General features: G+C 40.5%; 1 protein-coding gene across 1 annotated transcript in view; it reads left to right on the plus strand.

Annotated features, from left to right (window-relative positions):
- The window catches only part of MOCOS (molybdenum cofactor sulfurase), a 209524-nt gene that overhangs the window by 156289 nt on the left and 36751 nt on the right, over nt 1-16484 (plus strand). Inside the window, exon 6 of the mRNA XM_088525988.1 lies at nt 3238-3437. Within this exon, the coding sequence (XP_088382114.1) occupies nt 3238-3437 (200 nt within the window). The remainder of the gene's footprint in view (nt 1-3237; nt 3438-16484) is intronic.

The raw sequence follows: 16484 nt of genomic DNA on the forward strand, positions 1-16484 counted from the left end.
GTCAGAACAAACTTCAGATTGTTGGGATTTGTTTCAAGGGTTTTCAGTGACATCAGACCTAATCACAACATATTCTGCTTCTTAAAAACATGGACCCTGGCAAGCGCTTCCTCTTTCCAGTCACTCTGAGGGAAAGCTACTGCAGGCATTTGTATTTGTCAGAATAAATAATTAAAAGGCTCATCAGCCTCTAACTAATGAACAAGGAAATGTGATTAAGCAACTTTAAGAGAGAATGGCTAAAGACAATGTGGAAATGATAGCAGGATGATTGCTGTGAATGGCAGACTGAAATTTCTGAATAAGAGATTTCTGCAACAAGACAGAAGGAGAGTAGCTTAATCTTCCATTAAAAGGTTCCTGCCAATTTGGAAGAGCTCTGAGGCAGGAGATTAAAGACATCTTGGGCGCTGACAGGCGCTCGGTTCTGCAGAGATAGCTGCTCCCTGACAATTGCTGAGAAATAGGATTCCTCAGCCCTCCCAGCTGCTCCCAAGCAGGACCCCTCTGACCAGGCCATTCTGAGACTACAAAGTGCCTTTCAGACCAAAATGTGCTAGGGATGCTTGCCAGGTTACTGTGAAGACATCTAGAAATTGTGCTGATGGGCTTCTGGCAACGTTCCTTGCAAGTCCTGCATGCGATAGTATTTCTTGTGTGCTTATAACTTATTCCTCCCTTGTTATTATTTGACACCAAAAATGTGTATGGCCAGCTTATATCTAGCCTATTTCTATGATTGCATGGTTTGCTCTCCTATCTTATCTGAAGGAGATAGCACATAATTTAGGAATTGAGCAAAAATAACAAGATATAACACATGAAATAACAGTAGTACAAAATAATATAAAACACAAAATAACAAAAGGATTTGCAATTCTGTGTGTCAGCGGTAAGATATATTCTTTTTCCTTTTTATACAGTGATAAACAAGACAGCCCTTTCCAAGTAAAAGCACAAATGTCAACAAGCAGATTACAAGATTTCTGTCCAAAAGGGATTATAGCAGACTGCAAGAATTTCAAGATACTAAGATATAAAAATGGTATGCACAGAAATAAGGGTGATAAGATTCATAGTTACGCAGTTTAAAAAAAAAAAAAGAAGAAGAAGAAAATGCCAAACATCTTTTTTAGTTACAAAATGTTCATGTAATTCAAATATGATACTTGACATGGCAGAATATATTATAGCTCTAAAACCCAATCAGTATAATACTGTTCTACTTCAAGAGACTTTTGAGGATATTATTGCTCCTTTTTTAGTGTGATATATGTCCATCTTAATGCTACCCATAGTATGCATAAGAGAAACCAGTCTGTTTTTTTAAACAAAACCCCAGCTGTTTTCAGGGGAGATTTGATTGAGTTTATATGTATTCTTAGCCTTCAGATGTCCACTCTGAGCAAGTCCCCCATGTTGCTTAAAATGTCTTTAGTCATGTTACTATCTTCTAATTATCCTCTGCAAAGGTAAGAATTCACTGTGTTTCAGTTTATATTTTGAAATTACTTATATTTTGTTTATGAGAGTTCTGTACTTTCTGGTAATTCATGTTCTTATTCCTATTCACATACTGTATTTGTTATCGTACCCAGTAACTGCCTCCTGTCAGTATGTCCAGTGAAATGTCCCAACTTGCATCTTCCTCTCCTCTTAGATATGTTCCCCTTTGACAGCAGTGAGTCCTGGGAGTCCTGGTTGACAGCAGGTTAACCATGAGGCAGCAGTGTGCCCTTATGGCCAAGAAGGCCCATGGGATCCTGGCCTGCATCACGAGGAGCGTTGCCAGCAGGTCGAGGGAGGGGATCCTGCCCCTCTACTCAGCTTTGGTGAGGCCGCACCTGGAGTACTGGGTGCAGTTCTGGTCTCCACAGGACAAGAGGGACATGGAGCTTCTAGAGAGGGTCCAGACGAGAGCCATGAAGATGATTAAGAGACTGGAGCATCAATCGTATGAGGACAGACTAAACGAGCTGGACCTGTTTAGTCTGGAGAAGAGAGAAGACTGAGAGGAGATCTGATCAATATGTTCAAGTACCTGAGGGGTGAATGTAGGGAGGATGGGGCCAAACTCTTCTCGGTAGGGGCCAGTGACAGGACAGGGGGTAATGGGTACAAATTGAAACACAGGAAGTTCCACCTCCGTGTGAGGAAGAGCTTCTTTACTGTGAAGGTGACAGAGCCCTGGAACAGGCTGCCCAGAGAGGCTGTGGAGTCTCCTTCTCTGGAGATCTTCCAAACCCACCTGGATGCCACCCTGTGCCACGTGCTCTAGGTGTTCCTGTTGAAGCAGGGGGGTTGGACTAGATGATCTCTGGAGGTCCCTTCCAATCTCAACCATTCTGTGATTCCGTGATTCAGTGCCTGGGTTTTTACCTGCAGCTTATGTCTAAACTTCCTGCAGGGAACCAGGACACCCGCGAGTTCCCTGGTGAATGGATGTCGTGGCACATCTCTGAGCGCGAGGTTGAGGAGCCAGCCTGGGTGTCACATCTCACCCAGAGACGCAGCCTCCTTGAGAAAGCAGAGACATAGCAGAGGTCTCCATCTGTCAGGAAATCTGTGCGGTCCTTTTTTCCAAACCGTGCAGCGTAGCAAAAAATAAGGAAGGATGACATATTTCTTCATTATACTTTTCCAGGACAAGTTCTGTGAAAACCTTTTCCCTGCAGAGCTTCTCTGGGTGTGCAGTCAGTGAGGTGATCACAGTGTCCTCTTTCTCTCTCCTTGGAGAAGAGAAGGAAAGCAGGCTTGGAATATTACTTTAATGTTCTAATATCTTTTATGTAGACAGAGACTGGTATTTTAGCATTTTATTTAAAATTTTGTTATTTTTATTTTATCCAGGATACAGAGATTTGCTTTGTGAGTTCTGCTAGGATTGATGCCTCATTCTCGTGATCTGCAGAGCCAGATTTGGAGCAAAACCTACTTTTCAAATTAATTGTGCCAAAAGATCTTAGTGAGATATAGAGGTTGGAACTATCAGTGTTGTAATGGGCATTTATCCATTTCAGCATAACTTCAGATATCTCCAGTAAATGAATTTGTAGATAAATCTCTCGTGTTAACGTACTACTGAAGCTTTTCATGCAAAGAAACAGATGCAAAGTATGTATTAATGTAAAGGATCACAAACTTGCCCTTTTTTTGTTGGTTACATCCCCAAATCTTCCTTTTTTTAATATTATCTGACATGTGTCTACTTTTTCTTTTTTTTTTCTATTTTTGTAGGTGGAATGGAGAACATAAAACAACATACATTTGCATTAGCTCACTATACCTATACTGTGCTGTCTACTTTAAAATATGCCAATGGGGCGCCTGTAGTACGTATTTATAGTCATACAGATTTCAGCAGTCCTGATGTCCAGGGTCCAATTATTAATTTTAACATACTGGATGAAAATGGAGAGGTGATCGGCTTTTCACAGGTATGCTCTTCTCTTGCCTTAATTGAGTGTTTAGTTTTTGCTTTAAGCATGTTCATAATGACTTATTCTATCCATAATAGGCCCTTCTGATACTTTGATTTTTTTCATAACTCCACAGACTTATATATGTGTCTTTCTGTGTGTATATATATGTATGAATACGCTGTTTTTAAAGTAGTGGAAAGCGAGTTCAGTAAATAGTGCCAGCAAAGTGCAGAGTGCATAATAGCCAATCTTACCCAGATTTAAGTACATGTTTTAAGCCCACATGACAGTGGGTTGTTTGAACAGACTACTAACTAAGCAGTTTGGTATCTTCTTGACTTGCTTCTCTGGACTATATAAATTCGAGAAATCAAGGGCAGGACTCAAAAGGTTCACCTGAGAGACCTTTGACACACAAAGGAATTCAGATTTCAAAAAATAGTAGTCATCCATGAAGGAGGACTTTTCTTCTCTCTTTAGCTCTAATAGTAGTAACTACATTCTTGTAATATTTGCGACTTAGCACTGCGTAAAGATAGGAGTGTTTTTATTTAACAGCTACATGATTGCGTCACTCGCTCATCAGCAGAAGTCAGGGAAAACACAGTACTCTAGTTTTGCTTATGCCTTTTTCTTTGCCCGTCCATTGAGGAAGTCACAGAATCACGGAATGGCTGAGGAAGGCACTTCTAGAAATCATCTAGTCCAACCCCCTCCTCCAGCAGGGACACCCAGAGCACATGGCACAGGGTGGCATCCGGGCAGATTTGGAAGATCTCCAGAGAAGGAGACTCTACAACCTCTCTGGGCAGCTCAAGACAAGTTCAAGTGTATGATCTTGATTTTTTTCCAAAGCTGTTAATAACCCGGCACCAGCTGCCTCAGCAGGCACCTTCCTCTGTCCACAGTCATTGCATGGCTGTGTTCCTCCGGGAAAACAAAATTCTGCACTTCTTAGGAGAGAGGTAGCGTTACAAAAGACCCTCCCTTGGACTCGTGGCGCCTGTGCCAGGGAGGATAAGAACTGAATGGTGAGGTGGGGGAATGCAGAGAAATGCTTCTGAGAATATAGGGGAAGATGCGAATACACATGAGGAATGAGAGAAGTGAAGCAGTTACTTACGAGTCTCTCCATATGGAGTTTTGTAAATTTTTTAGGCATCTGTCAGGCTGAAGAATATGGGAAGGGTAAATGCATAGAACAGGGGAATCTGTATGACTCCCAAAAACCTAGAAAAGAGGGCTGTGTTATCACACAGTCTTAAAGATTCACCATACTAATTTTCAAAGGCTTCCATGTTTTAGGAGTAAAATAGCCATTTAAAAAAGAGTCTTGAGTATTTGCTGTAATGTTCTGGAAAGAGCTGTGATATTCACAGAACTGGGTTGGCAAAATATTGCAAAATGACTGTGATTTTGTGTCTGTCCTTTGGTTAAAATCAAAGCCATTAGTTATAGCTCTGATTTTCACCATTTTCAGTAAAAAAAAAAAAAAAAGGCTCCTGCCTGTTTCATTATTTTAAACTCAACTGTACCCTCAAAAAGATGATTTTATAGTGTTATGACTCCACTGTTGCAGTTTGCTGCAATGGCTGCTCATAAAAAAGCTTCTTTATTGATCTGTATCATGTGGACTGTGCTAATCACTAGATTCTGATCGTTTCTGGCAAGAGTATATCGAGAATGAAGAACTAATAAAGTTTTCAAAATGCACACCCGTCACATCTGTAGTGCCTGTTAGATTACTTTATTTAATTAAAATAATGTACAGTTTAAAGACTTTTAGAAATTAACAAGCAACAGCACTAAGGCTATAATGTGTGTGATACATATGTAATTGGCTTCTTTATGGAATAAAATGCCTTCATAGGCATCCTGTAATAGCTATGGTGGAGAAAAATGTTTGTTCCCTTTTGATGATGATGACAAAGAAAATACATACAGTATAGAGCAAGCATCATGAAAATGACAGTATGAATTTCTTCTTATTTATTGGTGAGACAGTATGTGTGTATGTGTCTAACAATAAGTAGGTTGATTCAAAGCAGGCAAGAAGACATCGGGGCAATTTTTAATTTAGGAAAAATTGGATGGCATTTCTAGATGACATATACCTTCCACTGGATACCCAGCCACCAGTTAACAATAATCTTGTTTCAGCTGGTGTTAAATGAGAGAAACGGCAGAATGTTCTATTCTTTTATGTGTGATATTCCATCTATAATTACTTACAAGCAGGCACCCAAGCGGTTCTCTTTGTCCTTCTGGCAGGCAGTTGTCACATACCCTTTGCCAGTGGAGAGCACAGGGTGGCTGGTCATTAGTGACGGGGAGCCTGGAAACGCTGCTCTGAGTTACTGATTCCAGAGAAAATATTTTGATGAGGTTCGGAGCACTTTATTTGAAACATATGAGATTGGCGAGGAAAACTTCAAAAGTAGAAGTGACAGTGTCTTCAGAGGATACCAAGCTTATATTTAAGCCTCAAGATTTACATAATTTACATGATATTCAAAACTCTGAACTAAGTCCAAGATATTTAGGATGTGAAAGGCATGCAGTGAAGTACATGATATTTAAAACTGCTGCTGAAAAATGAAAGCAAGGAAAAAATCGTGTCTTTCGTCTGTGTGGCATTTGGGAGGCAAATTGTTCTTAGCTGCTACTACTGCGGAAGTCCATTGCTCGGTGTTATCAGAACAGAATTGACCACAGTTATTAAGTTTGTGCCGCTAGACAGGAACATGCTTGAATTACATACATGTGTCAATGGTGCCAGGAGGGAATAGCAAGAGTCTCGGATGCATCCTAGAGTAAAGACTTCATTGCACTCGAGATCAAATGAAGGCGCTTCATTAAAGTGAGACACGCAAAGGAGATGGTACCGTGATTACACTCTCAGTGACAACATGATTTTTGACAGCCTCTTATCTCTGCATATATGATACAGAGCATTTGGATGTGCAAAAGTAATAAGGTGGGAGTGATATAATTATGGAAGTCGAGTTGTTACTGCTTTTTCATTTCTTGGAGATTGCCTAAGTTTATCACTGGTTTAGTGTATTATATGTGGAAGAAACTTGCTCTGAATACTGTATATATCATTGGTTTAACTGACAGTTTAGTTTACTAGGTTTAGCTATTTTGCACTAATTAAAGTAATTAAAGAAGAGGGACTTTCAGACTCCACACAACAGTCGCTCAAAAGCTGTGGCTTTTTCTTCCAATTTTTCATGAAATGGATTTCTTTATCTAGGATCAAACTACTGCAGTTTTTGAGGTCTCAGTAAACCTCAAAAACCAAGTGTGGAGTTGTCTATTCCTTACTATTTGCAGATTTGAAAAGAAAATTGCCAGCTCTGCGACAATGGGCCTTTTGAGCTAATAATGTTTTAAATATTCTTCTTTGTCCTGAAATGGAGAAGGGACCTCTTACCCGTTCTTTGCACTTTCAGGAGGTAGTTGCCAAGTCATCGTAGCATCCTCTCACTTCTCGGTTTGCAAGGGTGGTTTAGGAGCAGGAAGAGAGCCAAAGGATGAGAGGCCGAGGTGGGCAGAGGGAGTTCCACCCAGCACATTTGTCTGTTTGCTTGTGGTGGAGAGCTCTTACCCAGGCACGCTTCCAGCCCAGGCTTCTCCCTGCCTACTGGGAAATAGCTCTTCCCACACTGGACGTCTGCTTTTTTCGCTCTGGACTTTTGAGACAGTTTTATTTTTCCTCGTGTTTTTTACTGCATGTTATTGGCTTTAAAAAGCAACCAAACCAAATGACCGATGTTTCAGCCCTGATTTAGTACCTTCCTTTCCCGTTCTCCTTTGTCACCAAACATTTACCTCCTTTGCCTAGACTCTGAAGCTAAACAAACTGTCACCTGCAAATAGGGATCTGTATAGGCTTGCCATGCCTCCTGCTAATTCTGTCAGGACGGGAGTGAGCCTCAGTCCATTAGCAGTCCTAGACTTCTTGCCTGTAGCCCTGCCATTTCACACTTGTGTGTGAGAGACAAACTGCTGTAAGAGGAATCAGCTGCCAAAGATGGAGAGTGTAAACGTTTTGGTTTGCCTAAGGAAGGCTCCTCTCCTGTGCTGTTGCATATGGATGAGTTTTGCCTCCTCTCCTCTCAAGACAGGGAGTGCTGCTCGGATAGATGATGATCGGCTCCGTTAGCGAGCCGACGTTAGCATGTCCTGGCTGCCTCTCATCAGCCCAAATAGAGGCAAGGTGAGGGGGAGGCTAGACTTTGAGCTGAAGTCTCTTCAGCCATTTCTCAATAAAAACCTATCAACACTTCTCAGCAAATGACTTCCAGTGTGTATCCCTTCAGCATGAATCTACAATGCAGTTTCTCGCCAGCTCTTATTATGGCATCTGCTTGCTGTCTACCCATCTTCCTTCTATCATCACCTTCCTTGAGTCAGTGAGGACAGACTTGAAGACCCACTGTTTTTCTCTTTCTTTTCTGTCTTGATTTCCTGTTATTCTGTAGTGGAGATGAGGGTCTTTCATTGGAATGTGTGGTCCCAGATCACTTTGATATCAGAACAGCTACACAAGGATTTTACCATGGCACCACTTCTGAAGAAGTATCTTCTCACTGCCTGTGTTGACATACTTAGAGTATAGGAAGAGGACAAAACCCGAATGAGACTCCTCCCTCTCTACTTTTTCTTAAATACAATTTTTTATCCTTTCTTTTCTTTGTTAGAATTTTTGTTTTCTTTTCTTTTTAAACACATTTATGCACCTGCATCCAAAGTATCCTATAGCAATGGATTCTCTTGTTAAGTAGCTTAGCAGCTAAACCAAACATGAGAAGAGGTGGAGGCAGAAAATCAGACCTTAGGACTCCAGGGATTTTGAGAGGTTACTCACATTCCTTGTATACTAAGATAGGATCATCTCATTCTCAACCTTTGCACAGCCTCCTGAGACAATTTATTCTGTAACTTAGCTATGTTCACTATTGCAGAATATTTCCTAATAAATACATTTCTTGTAGTGCAGCCTAAGCACATCGTTATATGGGCTGGGCAAAGAAAGAGAGACCAGTCTGGACAGGAAAAAAAAGAGAGAGAAAAAAAAAAAGAGAGATTCTTATTTATTTACTTATTTTGCAGCCCTCAGGAGCAGAGTAAAAAGGGAGTCAGACAAGTAATTAGGAATGGTTTTTGAGGAGCAATGTGACTGGGGAAAAAGAAAGAGACATTAGTCTGCTTTCTTGCATTTAGATAGGTCTGCAAACAGAAGCAACATTGCACAAAGTGGGATGAGGTGGGATGGAAAATGCACAGAAAAGTAGTTGCTCAAGATAAAGGGGCTGTGGCCAATGTTGGAAACACTGTCAGATTCTGAATACTCTTTCTTGACTTTAGTTTCCCAGCCTTCTCTTTTATGAACTTCCTTTTTCCTCAATGACGTTTTAGTAAGTTGCTTAACTGGACCTAGAGCAGTAGCTGAAGGCCTGGCAATGGTCTGGTGAAATCTCCTGTGCAGGCTTTCTGTGTTACCTATGGGAGTCAGTCTCTGGCTTCCCTACTATAAAATAATGCCTCTAGCACTTCCTAGCCTGAGAAGAGTGGAGAAGCAACATTTAAACATTTTCAGAGCCTCAGAGGTAAAGTGAGCTTTACAGCTAGATAGGCAGATATTCATATCACTGTTTATTGTTAGATAATAAAAGGGACCAGGTGATAATCTTGAATGGGTAGATTTCTTGGAAATTTGCTGTTTGTGCCTTAGATGCAACCCTCTGTTTCAGTGGTGGACTAACTCCAGTGCACTGTTTATCTCTTACAAAGATCTACATAGTATTAAAGCAATGAGAACATGCTAATTAAAGCAATGAAAAAAAGTAGTTACAGCATTTCGCACTAAAGGGAAGGTGTTACCAGGTCACTTTGATGACGCTTCTGAAAGGATTCTTGCAGTAGCTATTGGTACTTGCCCCAAAACTCACACCGTGTCCCTACAAGAGAATGTAAGCTGATGCTAAGCAATGAGGAGGGGCTTCTTTCAACATTATTTATGTGAAGTAAATCTTCCTAGACACTTATTAAGCTGGAGGTCTGTGTTATTGTTCAAGCTTCAGTCCTTTCATATTGCTTTCCAGCTGTTAAGCTTCTAGTTTTTTATTTTTATAATCATTCAGTTTTGCAATTGGAGAAGTTGTGCAGCATTTTTGCATCTGGGCCAGAAAAAAACAGAAAGCCAGCACTTTCTAATACCTGCAAAGAATGTGTGCGCTCAAAAGAGATGCTCCAAAGACCGAGTTAGTTACTCTAATGCCTTTGGAAACATATCCACTCATTATATTAATTATGATGACTCAGGGAAGGCGAAATGTTCGTGGCACGCCTAATGGGATTGTTGGCCGTCTTCCCAATAGCCACCTAAATATTACTGGGGTGAGTGCTCACTATTGATTTTAACTGTGGATTTAGCCATTGATTTCAGGAAGCCAGAGACAGTAGATGGACCGGAGGTATAGAAAGCGAACAGGATTACAAGGAGTAAAAGATTCTTGTGAAGATACCTCTTAAACTTCCGCCAATTTCTTTGGTTCTCATTAATTGCCAGTGGTACTGTGGATGTCTCATAAACATCCTTAGCAACACCAGTCACCTGTGCTACCTTCTGATCTTCAGGGAGGTAGCGGTGATGCAGCAAACCAGACTGACTTGGCAATAAAATGACACCTTGTTAGTTCAGAATGGCAAGAAATAACATTACAACATGGATCTTGGCTTACGTTTAGTTACGTGACGTTAGTTACATGGCATTGGGCATTCAAAGGCAGCCCTTATGCCAAAGGGCACTCAGTGCAGGAACCAGTTCAATTAGAGTATGTAGAGAGCTGCTGGTTGTTAATAAGGAGAAGCTATGCTTGAGGGGCTCGATGTGATGAATGCAAAACCTAGTTAGCAGATAATGCAGCTCTCTTCTTGCAGAGGAAGTAGTGGCAGAGTTGAGGTTGAGTTGCTTTTTGTATTATGTCATTGCTGGAGGACCAAGGTGCATGGGAAAAGGCATGCTTGAAAATGCCTACTATTAAACTGCTCATGGGAGCTGGTCGAGCTCCACCAAAGCCTAGACTGATGATACCTTATGCTGCTTCTCTGGAGTGTTCTTGTGTGTAGCTAAGGAAATTGCAAAGAGAGATAAAAGATGCTCGTTGTTGTTCAGATGGAAGAATCTAAGATGAATGAGAGGGACTGAATATTTTCTGTTCAGATACAGGGCCAAACTGTGGCTCTGAACTACAGACTCCATTGCATAGGGGAGGAATATGAAAAGAAACCCCATGGTAGCAGCAAGAGGACTGCACTTTTGACAGGCTCTGATGGATTTCCTTTTTCTGTGTCATAGCAAAAGCATAGCAGATGTTTCCAAATGCCTGCAGTGAGCAATTTTAGTCCACCATTCAAATCCTTTGAAGATGAGGAGATTTTGGCTCCACCTTCTCTATGGCCATACTTTAAGTAATATTTCAAAACTCAGAAGCCTATCTTGGGATTCTAATCCAATATCGCTGTGGGATAAGAAAGATTTATTATCCCTACTTTCAGGAGATAAATGCAGGCAAAAGGATGATGTAAGTGACTTAAGAGAAGGAGGAAAAGGTAGAAAAGGTTTTGGCTGAGCCATGAATTAAATCTATGTTCCTAGAACATTGCACATTTTTTCTCACCATTGCTCCTTGCAGAAGGACTACTACTGTAGTAGTGGACTACATTCTTTATGCAACAGATTAATTTTACATGCAGTATGTCTTCTTGATGTTAGTTATAGCTTAATCTTTTGTGCTGTTTAGCTCTGACCTACAGTTACCTGGCTAGTCATAACCTGCCCCAAGCCTTTAGCATACAAGCTAGCTAGGGGTGTGGAATGACATGTAGAGATACAGACTTTTTTACACTGCTCACAAGGGAAAGCTGTGTTTAAGTCAGTGACGAATCCGTCTCTGCGGGTTGCTTTGGGTTACTTTGCTTTTCTTCCTAGAGTCCATCCTTTGCTTGCTGCATTTTATCAGCCCAGGTTTTCATTGGCACCGAAGTAGTTTTTTTTAAAAAAGAACAAACTGAGAGCTGGGAGATGGACAGAGAGATATTTGGTGGTGCATTGACCTGTGACCGTGGAGATGCCAAATCAGAGAAAGCCAAGGCGTTTAGCTTATCAGATTGTTCAGATTCTCCTAGCTGGATCTTGGACTCATGAAGTTTGCACACCTTCCAAGTAAGTCTGTGCCTGAATTCAATGCAGGCACTACAGGGAAGAAAAATATAGTTGAAAAAATGTGAGGTCATGCATTTAGAATCATTATATGTGTTATATTTCTTCCTTATAAGCACCTTGTACCCAAAGTATCTATTAGGTTCTGAGTCACAGAAGTATAAAATTCTTGCTACTGCTTTGCACATGGAGCCCTTACAGCTATATGGCATCTTGGAAGCAAGAAATCCTGCAGAACGACAATCCTCATATCCTGATTCACGCAGAGTTTTACTGCCTGCTGCTCTCCCACACAATCTTACTGCTGTTTGACTGTTGTTGTAACCAGAAGAGAAAATTATCACATCAAATACAAAGTGCCTGATAAGTTAACATTTCCACTATCAGGACACACAATCTGACAATTTCATTGTCTCCATCTAATGTTTCATTGCTTCTACCAAAGGATTTCTGGTCAGAGTGAGTGATGAATGGCTGTATACTGAAATAGATATTTGCATCCACTCTGCAATTAAATTGAACTGTTGTAAACAACTAGAGACAAAATAGGTGGTAGAGGCTCCATCAGATCAGTAGGAATGATGCTGTGTGCCCAGGTAGAAGGTCTTTGTGATGGGGAAAAAAAATGACTCTTTTGCAGGAAGTCATGCAGTTATACCTGTTTAATGATATAGTAACACAGCTAACGTGCATTCTCCATCTTCTAAACGATTTGGAAAAAAGCGCTGATGTATTTCTTTTCTTCTGACTTTCTTATTAACTGCATTAAACAAGATTAAGTATGCGTTTGCGTCAGCAACAACATTTCACAATCAGATGTTGGATGACAAAAAGAGCTAGCTAGCTTCTTCTCCAATTCCATGCCATGAATCAGTGAATTAATGTAGCAGCTGATGTGGAGAGCAGTGTCATGGAGCCTGCCTTATAACCAGCAACCAGTGGAGTGCAGTGGAGTTACTGTAATGAACAAATATATCAGACAGATTACTCTGAATTTTGGACATTGTAGAAAGGAGAGTCGAAAGTCCAAATCGCAGCTCCTTGCAGACAACACTTTTCAGTACTGACTAATATGATTTTGGTTTTTTTTCAGGAAAATTCATGATCTCGTATAAAAAGGGAAGCCTTTACTCACATGAGTAATTATTGTGATGTTCAGTAAAATAATCTGCGCAAATAAGAACTCCTTACTTGAATACGAGCTACAGAATTGGATCCTATAGGAATGACTTCTGAGGGATTCCTAAACAATCCATTGTTCTTAGTGAAATTTTCACTTAGTTTATTAGTAGTAAACTTAGTTTGTTAGAAATAATGCAGAACTATGTGCTAAGTGTCTACTATCACTTAGTGTGTATCTACCTAAAGTAAGAGCATCCTTCTCAGACCTACTTCAGTGGGACCTAGAAGCAAGAGAAAAATGTACACTTGCTTCTGAGCACCACAGAGGTCTGGAATGGATAGTGGGAGCAAGTCATTTAGCAAAGGCAGAAAGGTTGTGAGTGCAGCTGTGTGACAAAGCCCAAGGATTCAGAGCACATTGGAATTGCATTACTTTTTGGAGCTGTCCAGCTTTAAGTATGAACTGAAATTTTAGCCACTGAAGAAGAACTACTGTAGGGCAGCGCATTAAAATGTGCAGTACTTATTGAACACAAAGTCCCTAGCCTGAAGTGCGAAAAGCACCTTTTGCCTGTCAAAAATCAAGCGAAAAGTGTTGGGTTGGGAAGCAGCCTGCAGGGCCTTGGCCCACAGTGAACAGCTTCAGAAAAAAAGGATGAATGCCAAGGGGCTCCAAGGGAAAAAAGGGACTCCAGGATGTCTTGATAGTGTATCTGCCATGTTCTCACTGACTGAATCAGTAAAAATGCTGTAAGATTTCTGAATGTGTTTTACAGTTTAATTTTCCAGCTCAGAAAGGCCAAGGCACAATGTCCCAAGTACCGGACCCAGGGAATTGCCAAAGCTCATGCTCTGAGTACACAGTGCTGTGTCACAGGATCCCAGGATGGTTGAGGTTGGAAGGGACCTCTAGAGGTCATCTAGTCCAACCCCAGTAGTCCCATTCATGCTTCTGTGTCTTCAGGGATCAACCTGTTCCCGTCTTTCAAGTCACCTGCCCTTGTTGCACACAGAGCTGCAAACAGCGTTCTGTATTTCATAACCTGGTGCTTTGTTCCCATTATTGCTCCTTATTGCTATTTTAAAGATGTGTCTCATTTAAGTAAGCTTTTCTTCAGTAGAGTAACTGCAACAGGTGTTTTATGTTCGATTTGTTTTGCTATGCGGTAACACTGTAGAGAGAGTTTAAATTAACTTCCCAAGGGAAGGGGGAAGGAATTAAGGAATATTCCAAGGGGAGTATTTCCAGGTTGAAATTCAGCAAGACTGAGAAGCCAGTTGAAAGCCAAGTGTCCAGTTGAAAGTCAAATACGCATTCAAAGGACAGGAACGGGGCAGTGCTGTGTTGATGGTTCTTTCCGTGGTTTCATAGTTCATAGTTTACAAGGAAAAGTGTGCCAAGATCTGCAGAATGCCTGTATGTGTTTAAGCTTCACATTGATGGCAGCAGAGCTCAGTTTATACTAAAAGTTATGTCTATTAAGTAAAGTTATTAAATAATGTTCAGGCATCCTTCTATATCAATAGTTTCTAGGAGTGTGTGTGTGTATATGTGTATATATAGAAAGAGCATATATGTTTATGCACACCCCCACACTCCTAACATATATATCAATAATCTTGATCTACTGTACAGGCTAATATATAACAGTTAAAAATATTACTGGAGAGGCTGTTGGGCCCAATCACTTGTTTCGCTTGTGAAGTGAAAGGCTGGAATGAAAGTCCAGGGCTGTCATTAAAGAAGAATATTGATACATTTGACAAAACGAAAACAATTAAAAATTGGTTGTTAGCAGTTCCTTGAAACTGGATCATGGAAACTTGTTTATACTACGTGCACTTTGAAAATCAAAGCTGCCCCAGGAATGCTTTTTTGAAAAGTACTATTTAAAAAAGATTATATATTTTAAAGCTTTTTTATATACTGAGCAAAGGAGGCCAAACACTGAACAAATTCAGCAGTGAAATAACTGTCATGATTTTTGCCTTGCTTGTCATCGTTAACAGAGTGATGGATCCACCTACAAGTCACTGGTGCCATGACAAACTATGTTATGTCAGGATGACAGCCTTTTTCATCGAAATAAATAAGTCAAGAAAATGTCAGTGTCTCCGGATTGAAGTCTTCTGACAAAACAAAGTTAATAACTCCACAACAGCCTTTCTCCACAGATGTCTTTCACTATAACTTAGATTTGAGAAACGTGGTTTGAACACTGCATATTCTACAAAGAATTAAACATGTGTAAGGCTTGGGGCTGATCTTTCTCTCTGCTTTCCAAGTCTGGATATATGAAGTTACTTTGTTTGTGTTTCCATTAGAAAACTGAAGCATTTTAAACTGAATTAATGGGGCAGCGTGTATTTAAGCATGAACATAATAACTGCATAATGATGTAGGGTTTTTTTCTGTATGTATAGACATATTTTTGTGTGGGTTACCTGTTTGAACTGCTTGTAACAGAGTTGAACACTACTGAGGTTGAATTATTTGGGCCTGGAGTAAGTTCTGCCAAAGGGCTTGGTTTTTGGTTTGGTGAAGCAGTGAAAGCAAAGGGCCTTGGCAGCTCGCACAGTCAAGGTCACAAGTGAGGAGACAGAATATAGACTGAATTATACAGCTGAGATTATCCAGAAGGTCTTTGCTGCCTGTATGTTTGGCCAGTATCCTATACAAAGAGATTTTATGAAGTTTTTTTTGTTTTGTTTAAAAAAAAAAATAAAGATTAAGCCAGTAGAAAAACTGGATTGTGTGTTCACAGTGAAACCTTTAGCATGTAAAACATGCTTGCATAGTTTCTGGACATGGTTAGGAAAGTGGTTGGTTTGAAATGATCAATGCCTTCCATTCCCTGAGCTGTAAGCTGAGATTTCTATCAAGCGTGTGGCACGTGCTTCATAGTCAGCTGCCGTCCGGTGTCAAGCGGAGCAGGTGAGGCCGGTGATGCCGGAGGGTCGGAGTCCTGCTCTCGCTCTGCAAGATGTTTCTCCTTAGAGCTCAAACTTCTCCATTTTGCAGCAGAGGAGCTAAAGCTTAATTAATGAATTAATGAATTAATAGAATGAATTAATGAATTAATTAATGAAACTTGTTTGAGGTTGTTCTGGAAATCTTGGCACAGAGAGGAAGTGCCAAGCTTCACGCTCTGTTTCTGATCATTTGACCATCCTTTTTTCAGTCCTGACTGGAACTCAGTTATGAGTATGTATTGTCAAAAAAAAAAAAGTAAAGCTGTACTTTCTCAGTTAACCTGCTCAGTTGCTCTTGTTACTTTTTGAAATCAGCAAAAAGAGTTTCAGATCCCTTCAGCATACTTCCATGGTTTCTTAGCTGTGCTAGGAAGCCCTGACAGTCTCCATTTCTGCAGTGCCAGCCTCCCAGTGCATGCATAGGTATTTCTTCTTGAGGCACATATAGATATGTGCTTCTGCTCTCCTTGCACGTGTTTTTCCTACCCTCAAATAATGTATTCATTATTTAGTCATCCATTATTGCATTTATGCCCTTGCATTATTTCATGGGAGATAAAGAAATGATATAACCATCAGAGCACCAGGAAAGTGGTTGGCGGATCAGGTGGTTGTATGTGGTATTCCAGCCTAGTGCCTTCCCTGTCAGGTGTTATTGCTTACCAGGGGGCTGATTCTTCAAGCACTTGTGTCCCCAAACCCACTGTTTCTATAGCTATATTATATGTTTCTATAGT

Source organism: Tinamus guttatus, unplaced genomic scaffold, assembly GCF_059628265.1.
Source record: "Tinamus guttatus ecotype Peru unplaced genomic scaffold, ASM5962826v1 Tinamus_guttatus_pri_ptg000025l, whole genome shotgun sequence".
Classification (NCBI taxonomy): Eukaryota; Metazoa; Chordata; class Aves; order Tinamiformes; family Tinamidae; genus Tinamus; species Tinamus guttatus.